At 48.2% G+C, this 26,281-nt stretch overlaps 1 protein-coding gene across 1 annotated transcript in view; it reads left to right on the top strand.

Moving 5' to 3' along the window:
- Nucleotides 1-13: 13 nt before the first annotated feature.
- Nucleotides 14-26,281, top strand: part of ASIC2 (acid sensing ion channel subunit 2) — a 294,113-nt gene continuing 267,845 nt past the window's right edge. The window contains exon 1 of the mRNA XM_040244462.1: nt 14-508. Within this exon, the coding sequence (XP_040100396.1) occupies nt 14-508 (495 nt within the window). The remainder of the gene's footprint in view (nt 509-26,281) is intronic.

Genomic DNA, 26,281 nt, shown 5'->3' with positions numbered 1-26,281 from the left:
CGGGCTGCGGCACATGTGCGCGGGGCGCGCGGCGCCCGGGGGCTCCTTCCAGCGGCGGGCGCTCTGGGTGCTGGCCTTCTGCACGTCCCTCGGCTTGCTGCTGTCCTGGTCCTCGAACCGCCTGCTCTACTGGCTCAGCTTCCCGTCGCACACGCGCGTGCACCGCGAGTGGAGCCGCCAGCTGCCCTTCCCCGCCGTCACCGTGTGCAACAACAACCCGCTGCGCTTCCCGCGCCTCTCCAAGGGGGACCTCTACTACGCCGGCCACTGGCTCGGGCTGCTGCTGCCCAACCGCACGGCGCGCCCGCTGGTCAGCGAGCTGCTGCGGGGGGACGAGCCGCGCCGCCAGTGGTTCCGCAAGCTGGCCGACTTCCGCCTCTTCCTGCCTCCCCGCCACTTCGAGGGCATCAGCGCCGCCTTCATGGACCGCCTGGGCCACCAGCTCGAGGACATGCTGCTCTCCTGCAAGTACCGCGGCGAGCTCTGCGGGCCGCACAACTTCTCCTCCGTGAGTGGCCCTCCGCGCGAACCCGCTCCCTCTGCCCCCCGCCCCCACTTTCCCCAGCCCCGGGGTCTGGCAGCTCATCCCGGCCCGGGGGCTGGACCCCAGGCCCCTGGAGGTGACATCAGCCCAAGAGGCCCCGGGCAGAGCCCAGTCTTAGGTCCTCCGCATCTTCTCCAGGTTATGGGAACTCGGACGTCACTGCAGCAGGAGTCGTTTGGCTCCCTTCTTCTGGCCTGGCCGCTCTTTGCACCCAAACTCCCTCTGGGAATACCATCCCCCCTTCTTCCAGGCCTCACCCCCACCCCCCACCCCAGGATCCACAGTACTCCACGTAGCTACTCTGTGTCTGGGGTGAAGAGATGGGAAGAAAGAGAAGCCTGTCTGAAGTGTGGGCTTGTTCTCTTTGGGAAACTCAATAGGAATCTCTTTAAATATCAGCAAGAATCAGGTAGAGCCCCTAAGCTCACTGGGGACTCTAAGTAGCTTATGACTCGAGAGTTCCCAAACACTTCCAATTTGGGAGACTTTGGAGGAAACCCCCAGAATACCCGCGGAGGATGAAGCTGTACCTAGGTTGGTGGGAGAGGCAGCAGCCCCTTCTGGTACTTTTTAAATGAGCTTGTGACAGAAGCGATCTGGAAATGGAGCCGTGGTGGGCTCCATGGGGCCCCTTGACCCCACAGGTGTGAGAACGGGTCTGTCCCTCTAGGGGAGCCAACGCCCTGCAGTGGGGAAAGCAGCATGGCAGAGATATTGAAGCTGTGCTCAATTGATATCGAAGGGTTTGTAAATGTTTTGTTGTGCTGGTTCTCCCATGCTGGAGTCTGGATAAGGCAGCTGTCAGACAGAAGGTACCTGCCTTGTGCAGTCTGCCTAGGAGTTGTGGTGCCAAGCCTCAGCGTGGCACCAGCCTGTCCAGCCATTCGTGTATAAATGCCCCTTCACAGGGGTTGGGCTTTGCCACCAGTGCTGGGAATGTTGGTGTGTGTAGTTTGTTCATAATGTTCTGATGGTGATTTTACCAGCTTTAGGCATTCCTCCTGACCGTCTCATCTCTGACAGTGCTTTTTTTTTTTAGGATAGTAAAGAGATGCTTTGCTTCCAACAGGTGTTGGCACATATGCCCATCAGGCCAGGCCTCTGATCGGCTGACTGGCCCAGTCCTGGTCTAGGATGGTGACCCTGGCCTCAGTCTTACTCTCTTTGTTTTGCTTTAAGCCTGTGTTAACGGTAGCTGTGAATTATTCACTCCCAAAAGATCCCTTGTTTCCTGAGCTTTTCAGCTTGCTTTAAAAGAATACCTACTTCATGGTTCCCCTGCCTTAGCAAGCAGGAGGTGCTGTTAACATATGTTTCTAAGTGACTTCACCCAGACTTTAAATACAATTCTGAGTTCCATCTAACAAAGATAGAGGAAGGAAGGTCATGATCCTTTATTGTGTACAGTAAGTCCCTTATATACGAACCTTCAAGTTGCAAACTTTCAAAGATGCAAACCTACCTTTGCCTGTCCAATCACATAAGTTAGTTCATGTGTCTGGAGTACATTGTCACATGCGTGCATCTTCCTCAAGTGGCTGTGCTTTTGTGTACTTTACTGTCCAGTATTGTATAGAAGACAGTAGTACAATATCTTTATTTCAAGCCCAGGATGTCTGGAAATAAGCATAAAAGCAGCGGTGATGTAGTTGGTACTACTGTACTTTTCAGGGTACTGTGCTGTAAGATGAAAAATGTTTTCTTTATTTTTTGTTTGTTTTTTTTTAATGTATTATTTGTGTGAAAAATATTATAAACCTGTTACAGTACAGTACCATATAGCCAATCGTGTTAGTTGGGTACCTAGGCTGACTTTGTTGGACTTACAAATTGGACGCATGAACATGTTCTTGGAACAGAGCTTGTTTGTATGTAGGAGCTTATTGTGTTGTTCTTTGGCTGACCACTAGCTAGCAGCCCCTAGAGTTAGACTGAAGTTCACTGTTACATTCAAGTATCAGCAGCTCCAGTTCCAAGCTATACAACACCTGGAAAACTCAGCACATCTGATGATGGCTTTACAAAGCCTGGCTTGCGGGCTAACCGCCAGGATTCACTTTTGACATTTACCACAACCCTGCTTTGGCAGAGTTTTATTCCCATGTTAAAGATGAGGGATCGGAGGCATTAAATGCAGTCCAAAGCCCAGAGTCAGCAAGCTCAAAGTCCAACTTTGTATACCACCAGACACACACACAGAAGCCACATGGAACCTTTCTCTCCTACCCTGGGCCTCTCTTCTATCAGAGGATCCCTGGGTGGGACTGTAGCCCTCAGCCCCCTCCAAATCCTGTCCCTTCTGGGAGCATGGCTGGGAGAGCGGAAACTGGCCCCCTGCGGGGGGTCATGGCCTTGGCCACTTGATAGGGGTCTACAGAGCACCCAGTGCCTGCAGGAGTCATCTGACCTCAGTCTCCCTGGCAGGAATGGCCCTGCGTTGATGAAAATCGGGTTCTTCTCACTGGGGCACCCCCTTCTGTGACCACCCGTACCCTGCCTTCCTGTGTCTGAAGACTTTGCAGGCCCACACCCACCTAAACCAAAGTGTTGTTTCCATACCTCCAAAGGTATGTGTTCCTGGGGACTCAAGTGACCCCTAGTGGCTTCATATCATGGCACTGCCCTGGGAGTTTTCAGCGCCTTCACATTTCATGCTGTAGTTTTTCTCCAGGGGCCTCAGGATTAAAGATTGCACCCCTCTCTCCACGGAGGCCAGAAGCTATTTCAGGGGAGCCCTTAATATATAGTGGGTGGGCCCATTAAGGAATCCTTTCTCTAACCACTCTACCCTGCCCCAAGCCTTGGTCGGCTCTGACGAAGGAACACTATAGTGTAGTGGTTAAGAGCATGAACTCCCAGGCTGAACTGATGGCTCAAATCCTGAGATGACCACTTGCTGTGTGTCCTTGGACAGGTGACTTAATCTCTCTGGTCTTTAATTTCCTGCTCCATCCAGTGGTGGTAACAATAGTACATACACCACATTCTCTGATATGGGCTTCCCAGGTGGCTCAGTGGTAAAGAATCCGCCTGCCAGTTCAGGAGATGTGAGTTCAGTCCTTGGGTGGGAAAGATCCCCTGGAGGAGGGCATGGCAACCCACTCCAGTATTCTTGCCTGGAGAATTCCATGGACAGAGAAGCCTGGCTGGCTATAATCCATGGGGTCGCAAAGAGTTGGATACAACTGAATGAATGAGCATGAACGTAGGTATGTGTGAGATGGGCACTCTTCAGACTGTGCTGGGTCCCCACAAAAATGCCGCCTTTAAAGGGCATCAGCCTCCTCACTGGTCTGTGGCCTCCAGCTTATGCTCCCTGCCCTCTGCATCCACCCTTGCCACTATAGTCAGAGCAGTCTTTCTAAAGTTCCACTCGGAGCATAGCATCCCATTTCTTCAAACCCTTCAGTGACTTACCTGTCCTTGGTCCTGGTTCCTCAGGCCCTGAACCTGGGCCCTGCCTTATCTCTGGCCATGCTCTCTCTGGTACCACGTGTCCAAGCTCTGCTGAACAGCTGACAACAGCTGGACTGCTTCCTCTGCTACCGTAAGTGCGTAGGGTTACCTGGGGATGCCCAGTCATCCTTCAGCCTCCAGCCCTGGGGTTTCCTCTCTTTTGAAGCCTTCCCTGACCACCCACCACCTCCGCTTCTCACCAAAACTGATACCTTCCTCTTTTTTGCCCTCTGCCTCCCATTTAGGTGTCAGTGCTCACATGTGTGTCACGACACTTCCCCCTCATACACACCGTCCGGACTCGAGCAGGAATCAGATCTGATTTCCCTGACGTCTCCAGCCCCCAACACAGACCCTGATATGCGTGTTAAGCACTCAGGAATGGTTTGGGGAGTGAAGACCTTCCCCGGATAACCTCAAGACTTCTCATTGTTTTCCAGGATTCCTGGGTTAATTTCTCCAGGGAATACCAGTGGAATGCCTTTCTAATGAGGAAATGCCCAGTCAATTTTGGGGCATTTATTACTTTGGGGAGCAGAGAGAGAGAGAGTGAGGATGCCAAAGTACCTGGGGTTCCAAGCCCTAAGTGGCCCAGGCGAGGGATGAGCTTCCGGGGGGACCAGTGGGGAGATGTGCCCCCAATATCTCATTCCATCCCATTAGCCTCAGTCTCTAGAAATAAGCTCGACAGGGGAGATCAGAGGGTTGTGGAGGGTGTCTTTTGGGTTTTAGTCCACAGGCCATTCAGGATGTAGTTATGTGTAGCTCCTCTCTATGTTTGTCACAGCTGCGAAACGGTTAATCACTCAGTGGTCAGACAAAGCAGCTCCACTTTCGAGTGTCCGTGTGACTTCCCTGGCTTCTGCCGTGGACCTCGGGCTCTGAACGCTCTGGCTGCTCTGGGCTTTCCTGGGGGCGGGGAGACCAGCCTTCCCCAGTAATTGGACAGGACGCAGAACGATGAAGCCAGGCTCTGGGGCATGGGGCCTCGGAGGAGGGCCTGAGGGTCTGGGAACAGCTGTAGACAGAGGCCAGTCAGGGCCAATTGATAAGAAGCAGTGATGTTCTCTGGGAGGAGGCAAGGGTCAGGGGAAGCATCCAGGCAGACCTGTTTAAGGCTTTGGCTCTGTCCCTTTTTAGCTGTGTGCCTCCCTCGCTAAGCCCCTGAAAGCTGGGAAGAAGATAATACGTATGCAATTACCAGCCCCTGCCTGAACAGCATAGGAGCTCAGTATTCAAGAGCTGTTGCTATAATTTGATAAAGAGATAGGCGCAGTCTTTGTGTCTCATGGTAGCAGTTATTAATTATGATCAATATCATTATTATCTCTTATCAAGAGCACTTACCTGAGTGGCGATGTGCTCATTTCCTGGTTCATTCATTCCAACACCCAATGTATACTAAGTGTCAGCTGTATGTCATGTTCTGAACTAGCTTCTGGGGATGTAGCATTAAATAAGGCATGGGACGTGTCCTCCGTGAACCTGCGGGGTTGTTGAGGAAAGAGATAACAGCAACAGATGCCAGGAGTCCAGAGGTGCTGCGTGGGCTCAGAAGGAGTACCCAGAGCAGACTAGGGATCTCTATGGGCTTCTGGGAGGAGGTGACGTCGGAGCTGAGTCTGGAGGGGTCAGTAGGAGTTCCAAGGTTGAGAAGGAGAGAAACAGGGCTTCATGGAGAGGGGGCACCTTTTACGAATGGGGAGAACGGAGACATGAGGGGATGAGATTGGACACGTCCTTTCTGGGGCTGAGTGTGGCTCAAAGCTGTGCACAGGGCTTGGGGGTTGGGGCTGGATGTGATGAGTCGGGGGAATAGTAACAACGCACCTATTCAATGGACACAAATTTGGGCAAATTCTGGGAGATGGTGAGGGAGAGGGAAGCCGGGTGTGCCGTAGTCCATGGGGTCGCAAAGAGTCAGACACCACTTGGCAACTAAACAACAGCAACAGTAACGACAATGCAAAGGTGTGTTGAACACCTGGAAGCCACACTGTTTTTGAACTCTGTAGCAAAATCTCTGAATTCTTTCATTGCTGGCTGTCACACTGACAGAGGGAGATCTCATCTGGTCCCAACCCCCATCCAGCTGTCACCCCCTTTCCTAACTCCATCAGGAGAATTCCAGCCTTCCCTGCCCCCTGCCCCCCATTGCCTAACCCTGCGTGGCCCCCTCCTCCCATCTGCAGGAGTCAACCCTGAGTGCAGATTTTGGACCGGTCCTCTGTACTAAAAGCCAAGACAACAGCATTTGATTTCATCACACTTTGTCACAGGAAGCAGGCTGGCTGCTGCAAGCCAGCCACAGAAAACAAGAAATCATTTCAGCAACATGTTGTTTAAAATCAGCAAATTCCATTGAAGTGGTGCTAGGCCAGGCAGTCCAATAGTTGTGAAGACGGATGGCTTCAGGGAGGAGAGAAAGATACCTTTGCCTTTAGAGAGAGAAGAATAAACGAGATAATACATGTCAAATGCTTAGAAGAGTTTCTGGAACCCAGTAAGGACTCAATAAATGTGAGCTATTTCTGTTCATATTACTTGCAGTGAACATTTTGAGCGAAGGACGAAGGCAAATAGTACTGGGCGGCTGCGATGTGCCAGACCCAAGCTGAGCACGTTTCACACCATCTCAGTTTTCACAATCACCCTAAAAGGTTGTGTAATCATTGCCATTTGGCTGATGGGGGACATGCCCCTCTGGGCCGTTCTGTAGTCAAGCTGAAAGTCACAGAGCCAGCAGATAGCAAAGCTGGGATCTGAACCCCAATCCTCAGGACCACAAAGGCATAGCTGCATAGCTGGATGAGGAAGGAGCAGGTTTGGTGGGGCAGAGGTGTTTCTGGGAAGACCAATCCAGCCTCTATTCTGCCCCGACCAGCCTACGTGACTTTGGCCTCTGCAGCTTCCTCTGTGAAATGAGAGCAGGAGCCAAATGACAATGGGACTTAGCTGCAAAGTTCTCCATCCAAGTGAGCAGTCAGGGGAAGATAGGGCTTAACTACTGCAGATGGCCCAAACTCTTCAGCCAACCAGTTTGTTTCTTTGAGAGGTGGAAACGGCGATGAAGGTGGGGAAATGTACATGTTATTGGAGTGCTAGAGACAGGATGGTGATTAAATAGACATTTATGCAAGGAACATGAAAAGACTTCCCCCAGTTACGTGACTTCGGGGAAATCAGTTTGGGCAATCAGATGTCAGTTCTGCTCAGGTCTGTAGATATCCAAATGGACCCACATCACACTGATTCTGACAGTGGCTATTTGGGGGCCACTGTGGCTGGTCATCAAGGCATCAATCAGATGTCTGCCCAATTGAGAAGGGCTGGAGGAATGGTGCAGACCATTCGGTTTGCGCATCAGTCACTTCGGTTCTCCTAAGTGATTTGCTGGGATCAGCTACTCAGAGAGTCAGTCCGCTGATGCACAGTGAGCATCTACTGCCTGCCAGGCACTGGGCCACAAAGATGAGCCCAAACCCTCTGTTTGCAGTAAACTGTCCTGCAGAGGTGAGTGTGCCTCCCCATGCAGGAAGGGGGACAGATTCTAGCCCAGGATTTGTATGAAAGTGTTAGTTGCTCAGTCATGTCCGACTCTTTGAGACCCCATGGACTATAGCCCGCCAGGATCCTCTGTCTAGAATTCTTCAGGCAAGAATATTGAAGTGGGTTGCCATTCCCTTCTCCAGGGGATCTTTCCGACCCAAGGATTGAACCCACTTCTCCAGCTTTCCAGGCGGATCCTTTGCCATCTGAGCCGCTAGGCAACCACCAGGATTTGTACAGGGCACCTGTTATGTAAATAGGTCACATCAATTTCACCAGAATCGAATGACTATTGTGGCACCCATTTAATAGATGAGGAAACTGAGGCTCAGAGAGGTACAAAGTCATAGCTCAGGGGCAGCAAAGTGAAGATTCAACCAAAGATTAGTCCAGCTCGAAAGCCGATATTCTTTTTGATGACACCATTCTACCAACTCTCAAAGATGCTGGTAAGATCAAATCTTTCCATAGAAGGTGTCCCACACAGTCAAGCCTTCACTGAAAATTTCTTTCACTACAAGTTGGTACAGCCTCTGGAATTTATCCTGGTTTCCAAGCTCTGCCACCCTGAGAAGGAAAAGCCATTCCTAGGATCCATGATGGACTTGTAGCCAATGGAAATATTATAGGTCTATGGTGGGGAACTTACTCAGGAGCTATGCAAATGTGTTAATGCAGCCATAACCTGAACTAAATCCCCATATTCATTCTTTCAAGGACATGGATAACTTTGAAGTCCTGGCTGAGGAGCTGTTGCCAAATTGAGTTCCAGCTCAGACCTGTGCTAACGAACAAACAAATAACTCACGCATAATTGGAACATGAATTGTTGGTAAAACAAATGGGGGCCATGAACGCACTGGGGAAGTTTGTTCTCCTGAGCATGTCAAATATCCCCCCTGACACCATTGTTTATACTATTAATTTGCTTAGTAAATTGTTTCCTGTGATTCTGCACACATTTATTGAGCTCTCTGCCAGGTCCTTTTATATTCATTATTTTATTCCGGCCCAACAACGGACCAGACAGAAAAGTATTCCTCTTTCCCTGATGCAGATAAAGAAAGTGAGTAGGTTCAGTAACTCACTCAAGGTCCCAGACATAGACTCTGATCTTAGAATTCCAAAGTCAACCCTCTTTCCCTACGTCACAGTTTTTCTTACAAAGAAATCCCAGTGTAGCTTTGGCTAGATTAACCTGCATTTCTTTTTTTTTAAGGTGTTTTTAGTTTGTTTGTTTGTTAAATTTATCTATTTTTTGGCTGCACTGGGTGTGTGTTGCTGTGTGCTGCTGTGGGCTTTCACTGGTTGTGGCAAGCAGGGGGCTACTTACTCTCTAGTTGCAGTTCTCATTCTTCTCACTGCGGAGGCTTCTTTTGTTGCGGAGCACAGGCTCTGGAGCACGGTCTCTAGGGCGCAGGCTCAGTAGTTGTGGTGCAGGGGCTTAGTTGTTCCAAGGCATGTGTGATCTTCCCGGACCAGGGACTGAACCCATGTCCCCTGCACTGGCAGATGGATTCGTAACCAGTGGACCACCAGGCAAGTCCAAGCTGCATTTCTAATTAGCAGAGTTTTAGTGATCGTACCTTGGAGAAGGAAATGACAACCTACTCCAGTATTCTTGCCTGGAGAATCCCAGGGACGGGGGAGCCTGGCAGACTACACAGTCCATGGGGTCGCAAGAGTCAGACATGACTTAGTGACTAAACCAGTGATCATACCTCGATAGGACTGTGTAATATACATTACCATCTCATTTTATCCTTGCAAGAATGGAGGGTGATTATTGCACTCTGTTGCGTGTCTAGAGAGAAGACAATCGCACCCCACTCCAGTACTCTTGCCTGGAAAATCCCATGGACGGAGGAGCCTGGTGGGCTGCAGTCCATGGGGTTGCTGAGAGTCAGACACGACTGAGCGACCTCACTTTCACTTTTCACTTCCATGCATTGGAGAAGGAAATGGCAACCCACTCCAGTGTTCTTGCCTGGAGAATCCCAGGGACGGGGGAGCCTGGTGGGCTGCCATCTGTGGGGTCGCACAGAGTCGGACACGACTGAAGCGACTTAGCAGCAGCAGCAGCAGCAGCAGCTTGTCTAACTTCAGAGAGGGAAGTGTCTTGCCCAGGGTCACACGACACAGGAACAGAAATTAGCCAAAAACTTTGAATGCAGTCCTCCTATGGCCCCTGTATACCGCTTCTTTCCATAGCAACTTTGTTCCTGGCCAGGGTGAACTTGGGGGTATATTGTCTACCCTGAAAGATTTTCTTAAGAGAAAGGCAGTGGACTTCTGAATGCCTTGCTGAAAAGAATCAGTGCTCAAACTGGCTGCTAAGATGAGGTATTGGGTTCCTTCTTTATCTCTGCCCAGAGGCCTGCCCTCCTTCCCAGGCAGGTTTGTTCTGGCATATTCCAGTCGGCTGTGGATGAATAGAGAAGCTTCTAGACCCGTGCTTCCTAAAAATTTAGCATACTCAGATTCCTGGGCCCATGGCAGAGATCCTGATTTGGTAGGTCTGGAATGGAACTTGAGATTTGCATTTCTGACAAGCCCCCAAGTGATCCAGATGCTGGTAGTCCGTGGACCACACTTTGAGGGGCGAGGCTTGGGCTCCATGAATGCTGAAACGGAGGCATCCATGGGCTTCCTCAGTCACATCTGACTCACTTGGTCTGTAAGAAAACACACAGAATGGGCCTCCTGGAGTGGAGCAAGGAAGGTACCTGGGGGAGGAATCCTGGGTTCCCCAGTGAACCCCAGAGGAAGTGCGTAACAGGGGCATTGTTGTTCTGGCATCAATGTCACATCACAGCAGACGTCGCACAGGGGCCATGCACCAAGCCAGTGTCAATCAAACCAAATTGCAAAGGCCATGTGGTCGGCTGAATAATGGCCCCTCAAAGAGGTCCTCATCTCCAGAACCTATGAATACATTCCCTTCCGTGGCAAAAGGGACTCTGCAGATGTGATTAAGTTAAGGACATTAAAAATTATTTATTTATTTATTTTTGGCTGCACCTAGTCTTCACTGCTGCAGGTTCTTAACCACTGGACCACCAGGGAAATCCAGATTAAGGGCTTTGAGATGGAAAGATTATCCTTGACCACCTAGTGGGCCCCGTGTAATCACAAAGGTCCTTGTAACAGAGAAGCAGGAGGGTCAGGGTCAGAGAAGATGGAACCATGTAAGCTGAGGCCAGGGAGTCGGAGAGAGACCTGAAGACATTGCACGGACAACTTTGAGATGGAAGAAGGGGCCACAACCCAAGGAAAGCAGGCAGCCTTTGAAAGACAAGGAAACAGATTCTCCCCCAGAACTTCCAGAAGGAATGCAGCCTTGCTGACACGTTGATTTTAGCTTTCTGACCTAGAACGATATGCTAATAAAACTGCGCTGTTTGAAGCTACTAAGACTGTGGTAATTTGTTACAGCAGCAACAGAAAATTAACACAGAGCTCATTTGTGGTACAAAACACTCTCTGTTACACCCAGTGAACCAGGCTGGGTAGGTTTAGATCAGGGTCTATCCTAAAACTAAGAAAATGAAAGAATCCATAATAAACATGTAGCTTGGTTCAAAAATAGTCCACGTGGGAGTATTTTATCCATGTTTAACATTCATGCCAGAGTGGGGATTTGGACCCCAGCATCTAGAAAGGAGTACAACTAGAAAACGGAAAAGGAGCAAGAAGAATGTGACTTCAAGAGTCAGACTCAAGTTCAACTCCCAGGACTGCCTAGCATTGACAAGGTGGCTGTTAGAGTGGGAGGTGCTTTTCTTCCTTGAGATTCTGTTTCCTTCTTTGTAAAGCAGAGATCATACCTTCCTTGCAGGGCTGTCATGAATATAATAATCCATTCAACAATGATTTCTTGAAAGCCAGGTATGGTCTAGTCCTGGTGGATGAAAGTTGAGTATAGAGACAGAAAGCAGCACCACTGTCTTGAATGTGAAAGCACAGATGTGCTAGTGCTAGATGAAAGTGAAAAGTCACTATCATCTTTATCACCGTTATAATGATGACTCCTCTCACTTCTTTGCAGAAAAAACTTCCAAGTGCTGGAAGAATAGCATGACCTTCTATATACTGTTACAATTCTAGCCAGGAATAATTAAGTACTTTTCATTTCAAACCTAGATGGGTAGGTCAGTCTTTTAGGGTTTCTTTAGTCCCCTGATCCAAATTTAAAAAGCAAAGAGGGAGATTCGGTGGCTCAAGGTCACACTGAATGTCGTTGAGAAGCTTGAAATCGACTCTGAGGATATTTGTGCTTAAGCTTTTATATCACCACAGTGTCTGTTTCTTCCTCTGCAAGTTTACTCTTTTTGCAAAATACATACACTGACCATCCCCTTCTGATTCCGACAGCATATCTGATCTGAAAGTTGTCGATTCTCTGATCTCTGAAACTGAAAGGTTTAATCTCCTCTTGGAACCCCTCCTAACGAAAATTATTTTCCCACTTTGAAATGGCATGGGCATCCACTGTGAACTCACATCCATAAATCTAAGCCTACCACTCAGGAAAGCAGATGAGGTTTGATTCTGCTGCTCAGCACAGCCTCGCAGAGCAAATTATGGCAAGAATTTGATTTATAGAAGAACCGCAAAGGCTCTGGAGTGAGACGTGTGTTTATTCACTTTATTACCGTTTATTTTACACTATCTCTTTATGCTCCCTGCACATGGATTTGAAAGCCTGTTTGGATAGATGCTTATGACCTACAAGCCTGCACAGCCCTGTTGAGGAACACGGCTTTCTTTGGTAATGCTGCCAACAGCCCAGGTTGGTGGTCCTTATAGTGACGTTGGGATGAAGCCCAGATCTCACAAACAAGCTTGGAGATATGAGCCCAGAGTTCTTGCTTGAACTCCCCGCAGCTCTGCCTTGGTGTGGTACTTGATGTGGATCTCCAGCTGCAACCCAGGATGTGTAGAGGCAGGCTTGATTTAAGATTCAAATATCTTAGAACAGCTGGGGATATTTAACATCGCTATAATTACATTACATTTCTGACAGTACAGGGAGTGAGAACCTTTTTTTGTTGTTGTTGAATATTCGATGAGCATCAAATATTTTAACCAGCCAAAGAAACACGGGCGCATTTTTCACATCCAAGTAAGTTTTGTGTTTAAAATTCTGACCTGGGGTGGCTGTCTCTGGTTCTCATCTTCTTTAGTCAGGTCTTCGGGGCAGCAAGAGCACTCACTCTGGCCGTGGCCAAGGAGCTGAGTCAGATGGGCCATGATGCTAAGGAGAGCAGGGATTGGGCAGGCACTTAGTAGGCACGTAGTGCCAGGGGTGATGCAGAAGGTCTCGAACGTCCTCGTAGCTCTCTTTGCTGTGGCACCACCAATGCAGTGGCGAGGAAATGGAGGCCCAGAGAACAAAAGGAAACTCGCCCAAAGTGACGTTTATAAATAAATGTTGGAGCCGGGGTCAGCTGAGGTCCCTGCAAAGGCATTTCTGGCAAGTTGAGTACAATGGTTGATGCCAAGAGGTGGGACGAGAGGAAGCGGAAGCAGCCAGAAGAGGACCTCCTCTGCACCAGGCTCTGTGCCCCACGCTTGTCTCTTCCACCCTCATGGCAATACTTTTGGTACAGTCCTCTTGTGCCCATTTTATAGATGAGGGAATCAAGGCCCATAAAGTTAATGGGGAAAGTGGTGGTGAGGACCTGCATCTTGTGCTTTTAAAGGAGAGCATTTTCTTTTTTAAAAACACTTTTTATTCAGTATTGGAATATGGTTGGCAGACAATGCTGTGACAGTTTCAGATGGACAGCAAAGGGTCTCAATCATACATATATAGGTATCCATTCTCCCCCAAACCCCCGCCCATTCAGGCTGCCACATAGGTATCCATTCTCCCCCAAACCCCGCCCATCCAGGCTGCCACATAGGTATCCATTCTCCCCAAAACCCCCACCCATCCAGGTGCCACATAACATTGAGCAGAGTTCCCTGTGCTAAACAGTGGGTCCTTGTTGATTATTCATTTAAAATAAAGCAGTATGTTCATCCCAAACTCCCTAACTATCCCTTCCATCCATCCTTCCCCCCCCCATCCCCCCGGCAACCATAAGTTCGTACTCTAAGTCTGTGAGTCCCTGTCTGTTTTGTAAATAAGTTCATTTGTATCATTTCTTTTTAGATTCCCCATATAAGGGATGTCATAGGATATAAGAACATTTTCAATAATTAATATTGATTGACCCCTGGCTGCCTCACGCCCACCCCCACCCCTTCTGTACTCACCCTGCCCCATGCCCCAAGAAGCTTAGCCAGCCAGTGATGTGGGAAACCACCAATCAAACACCTTGTCTGACCTCCCTCTTCCTACCGTCCCGGAGTCGTGGGTCCACGGCCCTGAGTCATAAAGGCAAGTCATTTAAGAGCTGTTGATCTTTCTCAAGGAATTTTCTAGCTTCTCTCACCCCCTTCCTTAGGCTGTTCCCTTACCCCAGACCCCTGATCTGCCATCTCTGCCTGTCCACCCTCTCTGTTCTGTCTAGCTGTGGGTTTAGTTAGCTATGCACAGAATATACCTGGAAGGGTGCATGAGGTCTGCCTCTGAGGAGGGGACTGGAAGGATGGGACAGGGTGGCTGGGAAGGAGCCTGGCTTCTCATTCTACATCATTTTCTATGGTTTGAATATTTTTAACCACATGTATGTATAATTTATAACAAACAAACACATGATGCACAATAAAAGTGCTGTCTGGGGAAAATCCCGGCTCTTCTGAAGTTATCCCATCTGGAAAGCAGGATCCCATCCTTCTGACCCGCCGACACTCACTTTGTTTATGTCCCTCTTATCATCCTTTCCTTTCTCAGCCTTTCATTGTCATCCTCCATAAACTCCGTTTCCTCTTGTCAGACTGTCACCTCCATGAGGGCAGGGGGCATGCCTGGCTCCATCTTCTGACTGGTCCAGCACCTACTTCCATTTCTCGTGGGTAACAGGTGCTCTGCCCAAATACCGAGCCGCTGAAATGAGACCTAGGATCGATGGTTCCACCAAAGTATACATGACTCGTTCGGTCATTCATTTGTTCCTTCATTCCATGAAGAGGCAGCCAGATCCCTCTTGTAGGGGGCATCATGCCAGATGCAAGGCTCAGAGGGACATGCCTGTGTGCCCTCCATCACGGAGCTCACATTCTGGAGCTTGTGAATGATCTCTGTGAAGGTGACAGTCATTGGGAGGGTTGGTTTCAAAATCCCTGATCCCAACCCAGACCTACTGAATCAGAATTTATGGGGAGAGGTCCAGCGATCTCTTTTGAATGCAGAACCCCAGTTGATTGAGGATGTCAGGAAAATATTCTGTGTTGGTCGGGGTGGGAGGAAGGCAGTGGCACAGATAAGCACGCATGCTCAGCCACTCAGTCGTGTCTGACTCTTCGCGACCCCGTAGACTGTAGCCCACAGGCTCCTCTGTCCTTGGGATTTCCCAGGTAGGAATACTGGAGTGGTTGCCATTTCTTTCTCCAGGGGAGCTTCCTGACCCAGGGATCAAACCTGCATCTCCGGCAACTCCTTTATTGACAGGTGGATTCTTTACCACTAGTCACCTGGGAAGATCCATACGATATATAAATAAATGAGCAAGTCTGTTTCCAATATTAATAAATTCTTTTAAAGCAAAAAATAAAAAGCATGTGATAGAGAGTGTCAGGGAAGGATTGCTTCTTTGAGGAGATGACATTTCTGAGACTGGGAGATGAGAATGCAGGGTTCCGAGAACAGATTTGCAGCAGAGGGACCAGGAGCTCAAGGCTGGGGGAGGCGGATCTGCCTCCTTCTTCCAACACTGAAAATTCATCTTCTGTAGCTCAAATCTCCTTTTTTTCTTCTTTTCTATGAGCACATCTGGCTCCTTCCAAAACGTAGCTGCCTCTCTCACGCACACAATGTAAAGAGAACAACATGATTCTAGCCGTTCTGGAAATATTGACCTCCGGAATGCTAATGTAATGTAGCCCTAGGTCCTTAGGCTGAACTCTCCTTTAAAAAAATAACTCCAAGTGAGTGGAAAAAACCTGCAGTTCCAAGAGTCCAATTTCAAATCCCTGTTGGAGGGCAGCTCAGTGAGACCGACATGGTCAGGCCCTTTCTTTGGAGGGCTACATCCTGGTTAATTATCACCACGTTCCTCTGCTGATTAATTTTTGTGAGAGCATAAAAATTACCTTTGAGGTTCACATGGACTTTCCTTCTTCAGCCTCTAAAGTGTTCGGTCAGGATGGCTGGTTGTCCACATTGAAAACAGGCTGGTTCGCCTGGTTTTCTGTTTCAGAGAGAGTTTGCAGATCTTTTACTTCTGTTTGTCTTCATGATAACCCTGTGTCTGAAAAACCAGCAGTACTGTTCCCATTTTACAGATGGGACAAGTGAGGCTCCGGGAGACCTGACTTGCCCAAAGTGCCCGAGGAGTTCTGATTCCAACTCTAGTACTTCTCCCAGCCAGTGGTGATGAGTTAAAACGAGGAGACCAAATCAGTGGCCGGTTGCAGTGCCTCAGTGTCAGCGCTACCTCCTGGGGAAGGTCTTCCCTGAAGGGCTTTGTGAAACCTGGTCAGGTAGTTGAATCCTCCAGCTTGGAGGTGTCTGTGTCCCCTACAGGCAGAGAGTCTCAACTTCAGGAACTTTCACGTGCATGAGAGTCACCTGTGGATATTGTGAAAATGCAGGTTCTGGTTCATTCAGTAGGTGAGGCCTGAGACTCTGTATTTCTGACAAGTTCCTGAGTAAGGCTGATGCTGCTGGTCCACAGCTCACTAATTTTTTTTTTTTAATGAACATTTATCATTTATTTATTTGGCTGTGTCAGATCTCAGTTGCGGCGTGCAGGATCTTCACTGCAGCTCCAGGACTCTCTAGTTTGTGGTGCATGGGCTCAGTAGTTGCCGTATACGAGCTTAGCTGCCCAGCGGCTTGTGGGATCTTAGTTCCTCAACCAGGGATCGAACCCGCATCCTCTGCATTGCCCGTTGGATTCTTAACCCTTGGACCACCAGGGAAGTCCCCACAGCTCACATTTTGATTTGCAAGGATCTACAAGGCAGGAGGAACAGACAGCCTGGAATAAGAGAAAAAGGGTTTCTGGTGCCAGACTGAAGTGTGTATCAACCCCGACAATTTATCCTGTGTTTCAACAATCATCCCTTTGGGAGAGTTCAGGGAGGGACCACGTTGTCTGAATCCTGCCCTGAGAAGCAAAGCTGCTGCTTCTTCCAAGCTAGACCTTCAGGCTGCTACAGCTGCTGCTTAGAAATGCAGAGGGCACAGCAATAAGTAAGTCTTTGTTAAAGATCACTCTCTTCTTTGTCTTTATATGATACTGGAATGACGAGTCATTTAAGGAAACCATGTAAATGGAAATGGGGCAGTGGGGTCACATACCTCCCCAGGGAGCTCCCCACGATGATGAGCCAACTCAAGGTGTTTCTGCACCCTGTCCTGACTGTGTGGATGTCCACGGACATGTCCTGAAAGGTATGAGTCCAGGAAGGACAACCTCTTGCTTGATTACAGTAATCATCAGCCTTTGTCTTTGGGCAGCGTGCTGCTCCTAAGAGGGAGAAGCCTTCAGTTTGAAGGAATCGTGCCAGTAATGAGGCATTTTAGGTAATGCAGCCTGAAGCCTGTGCTTTTGTTGCCACAGGCCATCAGTTAGAATTGCTAAGGCGGCTTGCTGACCACGCTTCAGACTGTTCATCTGATTCACTCATCCATACTCTTGTTTGTGATTTTAGTCATTCATTCCTTTGCTCCTCCTTTCATTCTTTCACTGACTCTCAGATTCATCTACTCATTCATACATTTAGTGACTGCCTTCTATATACCAGATACTATGCCGGGCTCTAAGGAGCCTCGACATATTCAATGTCCTCGCCCTTGTATATATCTTATAACCAGACCACAGCCAATACCGCCTCAATGGCTTCTCCGTTTTAGTGCTGAAAAACTGGACCAACCATTTATTATCTTTATTCTGAGAATCTGCTCAAAGTTATCATGTGGTTCCCCATCAAAGATAAGGCCAAACACCCAGGCAGGCTCCAAGCCCTCTCCCTCTGCACATCATGCATTCTGCCATGTTGAACAGCTTCCATACATCTTCCATATTTACCCAGGGCTTTTTCCTGTGCTGTTGCCTTGGTCTGAAATGTCCCGCAACCCCCATGTCTTCCTAGAAAGAGCCTTCCAGACTCAGCTTTATCATCTTCTCCCCTTTTCCATGCTTCCCTAGTGGCTCAGCTGGTAAAGAATCCACCTGCAATGCGGGAGACCTGGGTTCAGTCCCTGGGTTGGGAAGATGCCCTGGAGAAGGGAACGGCTGGCTACCCACTCCAGTATTATGGTCTGGAGAATTTCATGGACTGTATAGGCCATGAGGTCGCAAAGAGTCAGACATGACTGAGCAGCTTTCACTCCATGCCTCCATGCTAGGAAGAATTTGGTTCTTTCTCCTCTGCATATAGCCATGGAGGTCTGGGGATACTCTAACATGCTTGAAAGATGTTACTGGAGTCTGTACAAACAGTGTTATGGCCATTCTCCAGGGGGATTTGCATGACAGCTCTAAGGGAAGGTAGAAAGTTGCAAATTCTAGGCAAGCAGAGTGACTCATCAAGGTCACAAAGCTAGTAGGAGGTCAAGTCTCAGCTACAACTTAAATCTTCCCTTTCCAAGGCCGAGGCTAGTCTACAACATACACAACAGGGATGTTGGCCACTAGACCTCATTAGTAATACCTGTAGGGCGTTTTGTTACTTTTCTAGGCTAGAAAAATCTGTTCTGGCCAGACAAGTGAGCCACAGAGGAGAATGGAGGTTATTGGATGATGATTCAGGCTTTGAAAAGCAAATTTTGTCCATGATATTTAAATAACTCCAAGTTACTGCTGCCCCATACCGGAAAGGGCAAGCAGGCAGTGGTATATGACTTCTGGGTGGGAGGGGAATTGAGTGGGAGGCTGGAGCCAGGCTTCTAGAGAGAAATTACCATTTTGTATTTATTACTTTGGCTCACAGGAGTGCCGCAGGGACGGGCTAGCTAATACATTAGATAATTGCCTCGGTTCCCCCACTTCATCTTGTGGGATGTAGACCAGTCCAGGTGCAGACCTATGGGTCGTGATTCCATTCAGGCCTCCCAGCTGCCCATACCTGTCTCGGGACATGAGCTGCTAAAGCAGGGAGGGGAACTGTGAGGGGTGGGGGTGTCCATCTCACAGATACCAGGTGACCCCAGGATGGTCTGGTTTCAAGGATCAGAGTGAAGGGTCCCAAGGCGGGAACCATGAGGCTGGGCTTTGCATTCTGCCACTAACGGCTGGGCTCTTAGCTGTCCCTCTCTGAGCCTCTGGTCCCATCTGGAAAATAAAGGAAATCATATATCAGTATTTCTCAATTCTGGCTCAGCATTAGAATCACCAATGGGGACCTCCCTGGTAGTCCAGTGGTTAAGACTTCACCTTCCCCTGAAGGGCGTATGCGTTCCATTCCTGGTCGGGGAGCTAAGATTCCACATGCCTCAGGGCCAAAAAGCCAAAACATAAGGCAGAAGCAATATTGTAACAAATGCAATAAAATGGTCCACTTCAAAAGAATCTTTTTTTAAAAAAATGTTACTAATGCCCCTAGCTCAATCTCTAGAGACTCTGACACTCCTTTGACTTGAAGAACAGCCCAGACTCAGGTGTGCTTTAACAGGAGTTGAGAGTTTTTGGACTAACTCATCCATGCAGTCTTCCTTAGGATGGACGGGACATTCTAGGAAACTCATTGAAAAAAGTGGCAAGTCAGTGACCTTGAGATCCAGGGTCCCTTGTTTCCATGTTTAGACTTTTCCGGCGGTACTATATACCTGTTCAGGTCTGACCTCCTCCCCAGTGAATTTCCTTCTTATCAGTGACTGTTGGAACAGCACCAGGAAGCAGGAGGCTCAGCTTCAGCCCCTCTTGAGTCAGCTCCGGGGATCCCGGGCCTCAATCCCTTCATCCTAGACAATGAGAGAGCAGCCCTTCTCTGCCCCTCTGCAAGCAAGGGTGTTGGACCAGACTTCACTTGGCAGTGCCATCTGGTTTCTCAAGGACTTCCCCTTCCAGTGCTTGAGAGAGGGCAGCCCGGGAGTGGAGAATACTATTCCTGTTCCCTAGGTAAGGAGACAGAGGCCCAACACGGTTGGGCAACTTCCCCAAGGCCATCCAGCCAGGAGGACTAGAACTGGACAGACTTCAGTTCAAACCCCTGTAACGCAACTAACCTTGACCACTTTATTCACTGTTCCATGCCTCAGTTTCCTTATCTGTAAATGGACACAAGTACCACAGAGTGAGGAGGAAAAAAAGATAGCCAGATGGAGCCTGGCCCAAAGCAGATGCTCATTTAATTTTTTCTTCTTTCCTCCCTTCCTCCCTCGGTAATTTCACCCATTCTTCTTTTCTGCTTTCCTTTCCCCCTGCTTGTTTTTAAATTCTTCAAGGACTGAGACTTTGTGAGGCAATTCACTGTGCATGACCTTGGATAAGTTGTTTAGTCTCCCTGGACTTCAGTTTACCCATCTGTGAAATGGGGGTATTGGTAGTATTGTGGTTGTAAGGACTAATGGATTGAGAGAACAGCTTCTAGCATAGAGCCTTGGCTGTTTCCATTCTAACTTCTTTAGAACTTCCTTCTCCTCCTCCCTGGGCTCTGACACAGAGGAGTACTCTACCCACCCACCCTCATCCCCAGTGATCCAGGAAGTGATCCCCCGCTCCAGGCAGAGGGACGGTAAACAACCAAATCCTAGCTGTGTTCTCAGCCTTGACAGCTCTGCTAATAAGCACACACAGCTTCCAGGGTTCCCAGGCGGAGAGAGGCAACCCTATATCAGGGGATTGCTTACTGTCTTGAGATGGAAAAAGCTATAAATATGGAGGATTTGTCTGTGATAAGTCATGGTTAGCAACCCTTGCTATATAACTTTTTAATTCTCCACTCCAGCTTGTAAGCTCATGTAGTAAAAACAGTCACTAGCAATTTATTTTTTTTCCACTCTTTTAATTTTGTAATTTTTTTCTTTAACCAACCAAAAAGTCTTCTTAAACTCACCTTAAGCTTTTTTTTCCCCCCTCCAGCAACAATAAAATGTGACCACGGATTATAATTTAAAAGCTATCCCCTCTCCTGCATTGCCAGAATAAAAAATGTGCAGGTTCAGAGGCAATTTCTCAATTGGTGTGTTTTTAAAATAGGGCTGAGTCCTGGGTTTACCTGCCTCGCCTGCCTTCAGGTGGCAAAGGAGGCTGGTACGGAGGGAGACAGTTCAGTCAGAACTGTGTGTGCAGCCCAAGTGCTAGATTTGAATCACCTCTCTTTTACCTGGTTGCTGAGTGATCTTGGGCAAGTCACTTCTCTATTAGGGCTCAAGTTGCTTATTTGCAAAATGTGGACAAAAATTAGGGACTGACCTCCCTCACTGGAATGTTCTGAGAACCCAAAAAAATAATGTCTAAATGTTGTTTTGTTCAATGTAGAGAAGGCATCAGAGGATGAGATGGTAGGATGGCATCACCTATGTGATCGACATGAACTTGGGTGGATTCTGGGAGATGGTGAGGGACAGGGAAGCTTGGTGTGCTCTTGTCTGTGGGATCTCATAGAGTTTGGACACCACTGGGAGACTGAACAACCACAGAATGCTGTAAACATGTTGGAGAGTGTGTTACTGCTGATGGTGGTGGTGGTGGTGAGGATGACTTCTGATGGTGATGTTGACTGGGGTGATGATGATGGTGATGGTGCTGGAGATGGTGGTAATGGTGATGATGATGCCTTATGATGCTGATGGTCATTTTGACTGATGATGGTGATGGTGGTAGTTATGGTGGTGATAATGAGGACAGTGGTGGTGGGAGTGATGCTGATGATAGTAATTAGGATTGACGATGATGGTGGTGGTGGTGGTGGTGGTGATGATGATGTATGGTGATGAGTTTCCTAGGTTACACAGTGGTAAAGAACCCGCCTGCCAATGCAGGAGACACAAGAGACGCAGTTTCAATCCCAGGATCGGGAAGATGCCCTGGAGCAAGAAAGGGCAACCCACTCCAGTATTCTTGCCTGGAGAATCCCACAGGCCGAGAGGCCTGGTGGGCTACAGTCCATGGGGTTGCAAAGAGTCGGACATGAGTGAAGGAACTTAGCTCACACACGTGCATGATGGTGATGATCATTTTGACTGATAATGGTGATGATGGTTCTTATGACGACTGGTGATGAAGATGGGATGACGATGATGGTACTGGTAGTGATGGCGATGACGATCACCATTATTATGACATAATCGTCATGGTGGCAGTGATGAGACTGATGCTCATTTTGACCAATGCTGATTATGACAATGATGGTGGTGGTAATGATGGTGATGGTGATAAAGATGCTGCTGATAATAATGATGATGGTGAAAACACCACCACGTGCAGGTAGAGCTCATGGACTTCTGTGATAAGAGGAGGGCTTTCCTCAGACCATTAGACATCTCTGTATACAAGTTAGGTGCCCAATATTGTTCACCTAAAGTCAACTTCAGACTTCAGAATTCAGTCCCCCTCTTAGACATTCCAGTCATTCATTCAGCAAGTATTGGTCGAGTGCTTCTGTGTGTGTGTTTGTGTGTGGGTGTGTGCGCAGTCACTCAGTCGTGTTCTACTATGTGCCAGGCCCTGTGAGCCCTGGACCACGTGAGTGGGTGGTGGTGGTGTCATTCAGGGAAGCTGCAGAGGTACCAGGTGATGAAGGGGATGTTTCATGGGCAATTCAGCTTTCGTTTGGTGACGCAAATGAAGTTGGCTTTAAGGCTCAGACAGGGACTATAAGGTGTAACCAGACAGAAGCAGGTAGGGACGGGTAAGGCCACTGGTTAACTGGTGCACAAGTGACCTGCCTAGAGACATCCTAGTGAAAATGTTTTAAGTCCCACGAATACCAAATGAAACCCATTCATGCAACCCCAGTGCCATGTAGGTTTGAGACCCCTGTAAGGTGATGCTGGACCAGAGAGGAATTTTAAACAGGAATGTATGAGATTGACAAGCCCTGATTTGCATTTCAGAAAAACTACTCTGGAAGCAATGCTTTAGAAAAGGGTTGGGAGGGGGGTGGGGGTGAGTTCTGCACAGGGAGAGGAGCCAGAAAACTCTTCATTCAGGTGAGAGGGGACCAGGAAAGGAAATGGGCTCATTATCACATAATTAGCTCTATAATCAGTATGCAGGCTGATCATCTCAAAATGTAAAGATGATTACAGGATTAAAGAGTTTTTTTTTTTTCCTTTTAATGGAAGTAACTTGCCAAGCTAGAGGTTTGGTAGGTGTTTGGAGAAAAAAGCATTTTTTTAAACAAGTTGTTTTTGCAATGAATTAGTTTACTGATGCAAAAGAAAACCTACTCACTGTGGACTATAAGTTGTAAATGAGATCAGCATCTAGTTAAAACGAAAGCTAATGGCAGGAGTCTGTAAGTGCCCTCTCTTTGGACTGGAGAGAAGGTTTATTATGGCTGGAGAGGACTGGGGTCTAAGAGCAGGAGGGAATGTCAGGGTTATAGTTTAGTTCAGTCACTCAGTTGTGTTCGACTCTTTGCAACCCCATGGACTGCAGCACACCAGGCTTCCCTGTCCATCACAGGGAGTGGCCCAGAGTTTGCTCAAACTCATGTTCATTGAGTCAGTGGTACCATCCATCTTGTTCTCTGTTGTCCCCTTCTCCTCTTGCCTTCAATCTTTCCCAGCATCAGGGTCTTTTCCAATGAGTCTGTTCTTCACATCAGGTGGCCTAAGTATTTTAGCTTCAGCTTCAGCATCAAGTCCTTCCAATGAACACTCAGGACTGATCTCCTTTAGGATTAACTGGTTGGATCTCCTTGCAGTCCAAGGAACTCTCAAGAGTCTTCTCCAACACCACAGTTCAAAAGCATCAATTCTTCAGTGCTCAGCTTTCTTTATAGTCCAACTCCCACATCCATACATGACTACTGGAAAAACCATAACTTTGACTAGATGGACCTTTGTCAGCAAAGTAATGTCTCTGCTTTTTAATATGCTGTCTAGGTTGGTCATAACTTTTCCTCCAAGAAGCAAGCAATATAAGGTTATAAGGTGGTGATAAGGGTTATAAGGTGGCAGTAATTACCTCTCAGTCAGATAAGGGCCCTGTCTCTACAAAGAATGAACACCACACATTTTTCATGTCCAGGCTTAACTGCATTCAAATCAAAGTCTATAGCAAGAATCCAGTTGATGTAGCTTGGATCACACATCCCTTGATGCATAAGTTCTCTGAGCATTCACAGCGAGGCACAGGTAACTTCCCAAAAGAAAAGTCAGGCATAGTGGCTAAAAGAGGAGAGGATGGCTGGCTGGGTGCTCCATGTCCCACCACCATCCCCCCCACACAGAGAACGGAGGAGTCCACAGTCCCTGGAGGCAGCATCAGTGACTTCTGTCTTCACTGGTCCCTGCCACCCAGCCCCTTCATGCTTCTACTCACCCCTCACTCTTCTCCCACCAGCCCTGCCTTCTGCCCCAACTCTGATTCTTGGCATCCACCCCCACCGCAAAGTACATCACTTCCCTCCCCCTTCAAGAAGGTTTTGCAGCTTCCCAAGGCCACACTGATTGCTCCTTTTCCTGCACTCCAATTTGCCTTTGCCATCAGCAGGCACCAGAATTATCTTTAACTAACACCAAAGACTTGATGCTTTTGAACTGTGGTGCTGGAGAAGACTCTTGAGAGTCCCTTGGACTGCAAGGAGATCACCCAGTCAATCTTAAAGGAAATCAACCCTGAATATTCACTGGAAGGACTGAAGCTCCACTACTCTGGCCACCTGATGCCAAGGACTGACTCACTGAAAAAGACCTTGATGCTGGGAAAGATTGAAGGCAAAAGGAGAAGGGGACAACAGAGTATGAGACAGTTGGATGGCATCATCGATGGAATGGACATGAGTCTGAGCAAACTCTGCAAGGTAGTGGAGGACAGGGGAGCCTGGAGGGCTGCGGTCAGACTTGGCGACTTCATAACAAGCGACAACATAGCCTGTTTTCTGCTTCACCTTTGGGATCTGGGCTCCACTCAAAGTTTCCTGAAAGCAGAAGCTTTGTCAAACTTGCCTCTTATTCCCCATGGTCTTAGCACAGTGTTGGACTCAGAATCAGTGTCAAGTAAATGCATGCTGATCAACTTACAGTGAGAGTGTGTGGCATAGGGTTATTGGGTGTATTATCATAGCTTAGAAATGAGTCTGACCAAACATCCTTTGAGAGTTGAATCCACCAGGGCCCCTAAGAGCTGACTTACCCAAAGTTGCACAACTAGTTAGAGAAAATTCTAGGTCTGGAACCAGTTCCTACTATTTCCAACCCCAAACCAGCAGTCCTTGCTGCCTCAGGGGTGTGTGTGTGTGAGAGAGAGAGATCTATCTAAGTAGGTTCTAGCCTAGTACCATAATTACCATAGTAAATCCTCAGTCAGTGGTGGCTTAATTAATTAAATAAACAAGGCCCTGCCAGGACTGCTTCAGGGTGTTCTTCTTCTTGTCTCTGCCCATCCTTGCCCAAGCTCATGCCTACCATAAGGCCCCTCTGCCCAGTGAGCAGCCAAGAAATGTAGATTGATTACCCCTAAGACTTCATTTCTTTTGAGAGTCAATGAATTTCAGAAAGTGGACCGTTTGTTGCATCTGGACAGAATCGACCAAATCCTTGTGTTGCCAAAATCACTCATGAGCAGATACCTTTGTCAACCATCCCTCCTCACTCCACTGTTTCACTTGAAAAATTAGTTGATGTACTGGAAATAAAGTCACAAGGAGCGAACATTTTGACAAGGTAATGGTCCCCTGCATTTCTCGACATTTGCGAGGGAGTCGGAGTCCATTATAATGTCACAATGGCGCACGCCATTGACATCTACTTGAATAATTAAAAGGCAGTTTAATTATAGCGATCATCCACTTAGTGCTTGGTTTCAGATGTCGGAGAAGCATGTTTGAGGAGGAAGCCCTGGGCGTGCAGACGGGGACGAGCCGGGGTCAGGACTGAGACCACTGAGTGGCAGGTTCTGCAGGGATGGTTCTGCAGATTCTGCAGCCCCTGAGCCCCTGGAGTGCTCCCCACCCCACTCCCCCAAGAAAAGGAAAGAAAGAAAAGAAAAGCATGCAAGCAAAAGAATCTCTACTCTCTTTTGCTTCTTTGAACTACTTGCAAGGGCACTTTCTTTTCAATCCAAATGGAAAACTGAGAGTTTCTTGTGTTTCATTAACCACAGATAGCTTGTGCTGGAAAAGAACTTAGATTTTATTCTTTTATAAGGTGTGTGTTCATTGAACACTTGCTCTTAGTCAGGCTTGTTCAGTGCTGTGGATATGTCACAAAAAGGACAGGCCAGGCTCCTACTCCTATTGGGCTCACGTTCTAGAGACGAGGGATAAAACACACATGGGCTGTTTGAAGTACAAAAGCAGGGGCGACCGGGGACCATGGGCAGGATGAATCCCTCTTTTGGGGAGTGGGGAGTGGCGCTGTACCTAAGGTCTGAGTATGTGTGTGGGTGCTAAGACACTTCAGTCGTGTCTGTCTCTGCGACCTTACGGACTGTAGCCTGCCAGCCTCCTCTGTCCATGGGATTCTCCTCCAGGCTCCTCTGTCCTTGGGATTCTCCTCCAGGC

The sequence above is a fragment of the Oryx dammah genome, unplaced genomic scaffold, assembly GCF_014754425.2.
Source record: "Oryx dammah isolate SB20612 unplaced genomic scaffold, SCBI_Odam_1.1 HiC_scaffold_8, whole genome shotgun sequence".
Classification (NCBI taxonomy): domain Eukaryota; kingdom Metazoa; phylum Chordata; class Mammalia; order Artiodactyla; family Bovidae; genus Oryx; species Oryx dammah.
Note: the sequence above shows the minus strand (reverse complement) of the source record. Positions and strands in the feature narration are given on the sequence as shown.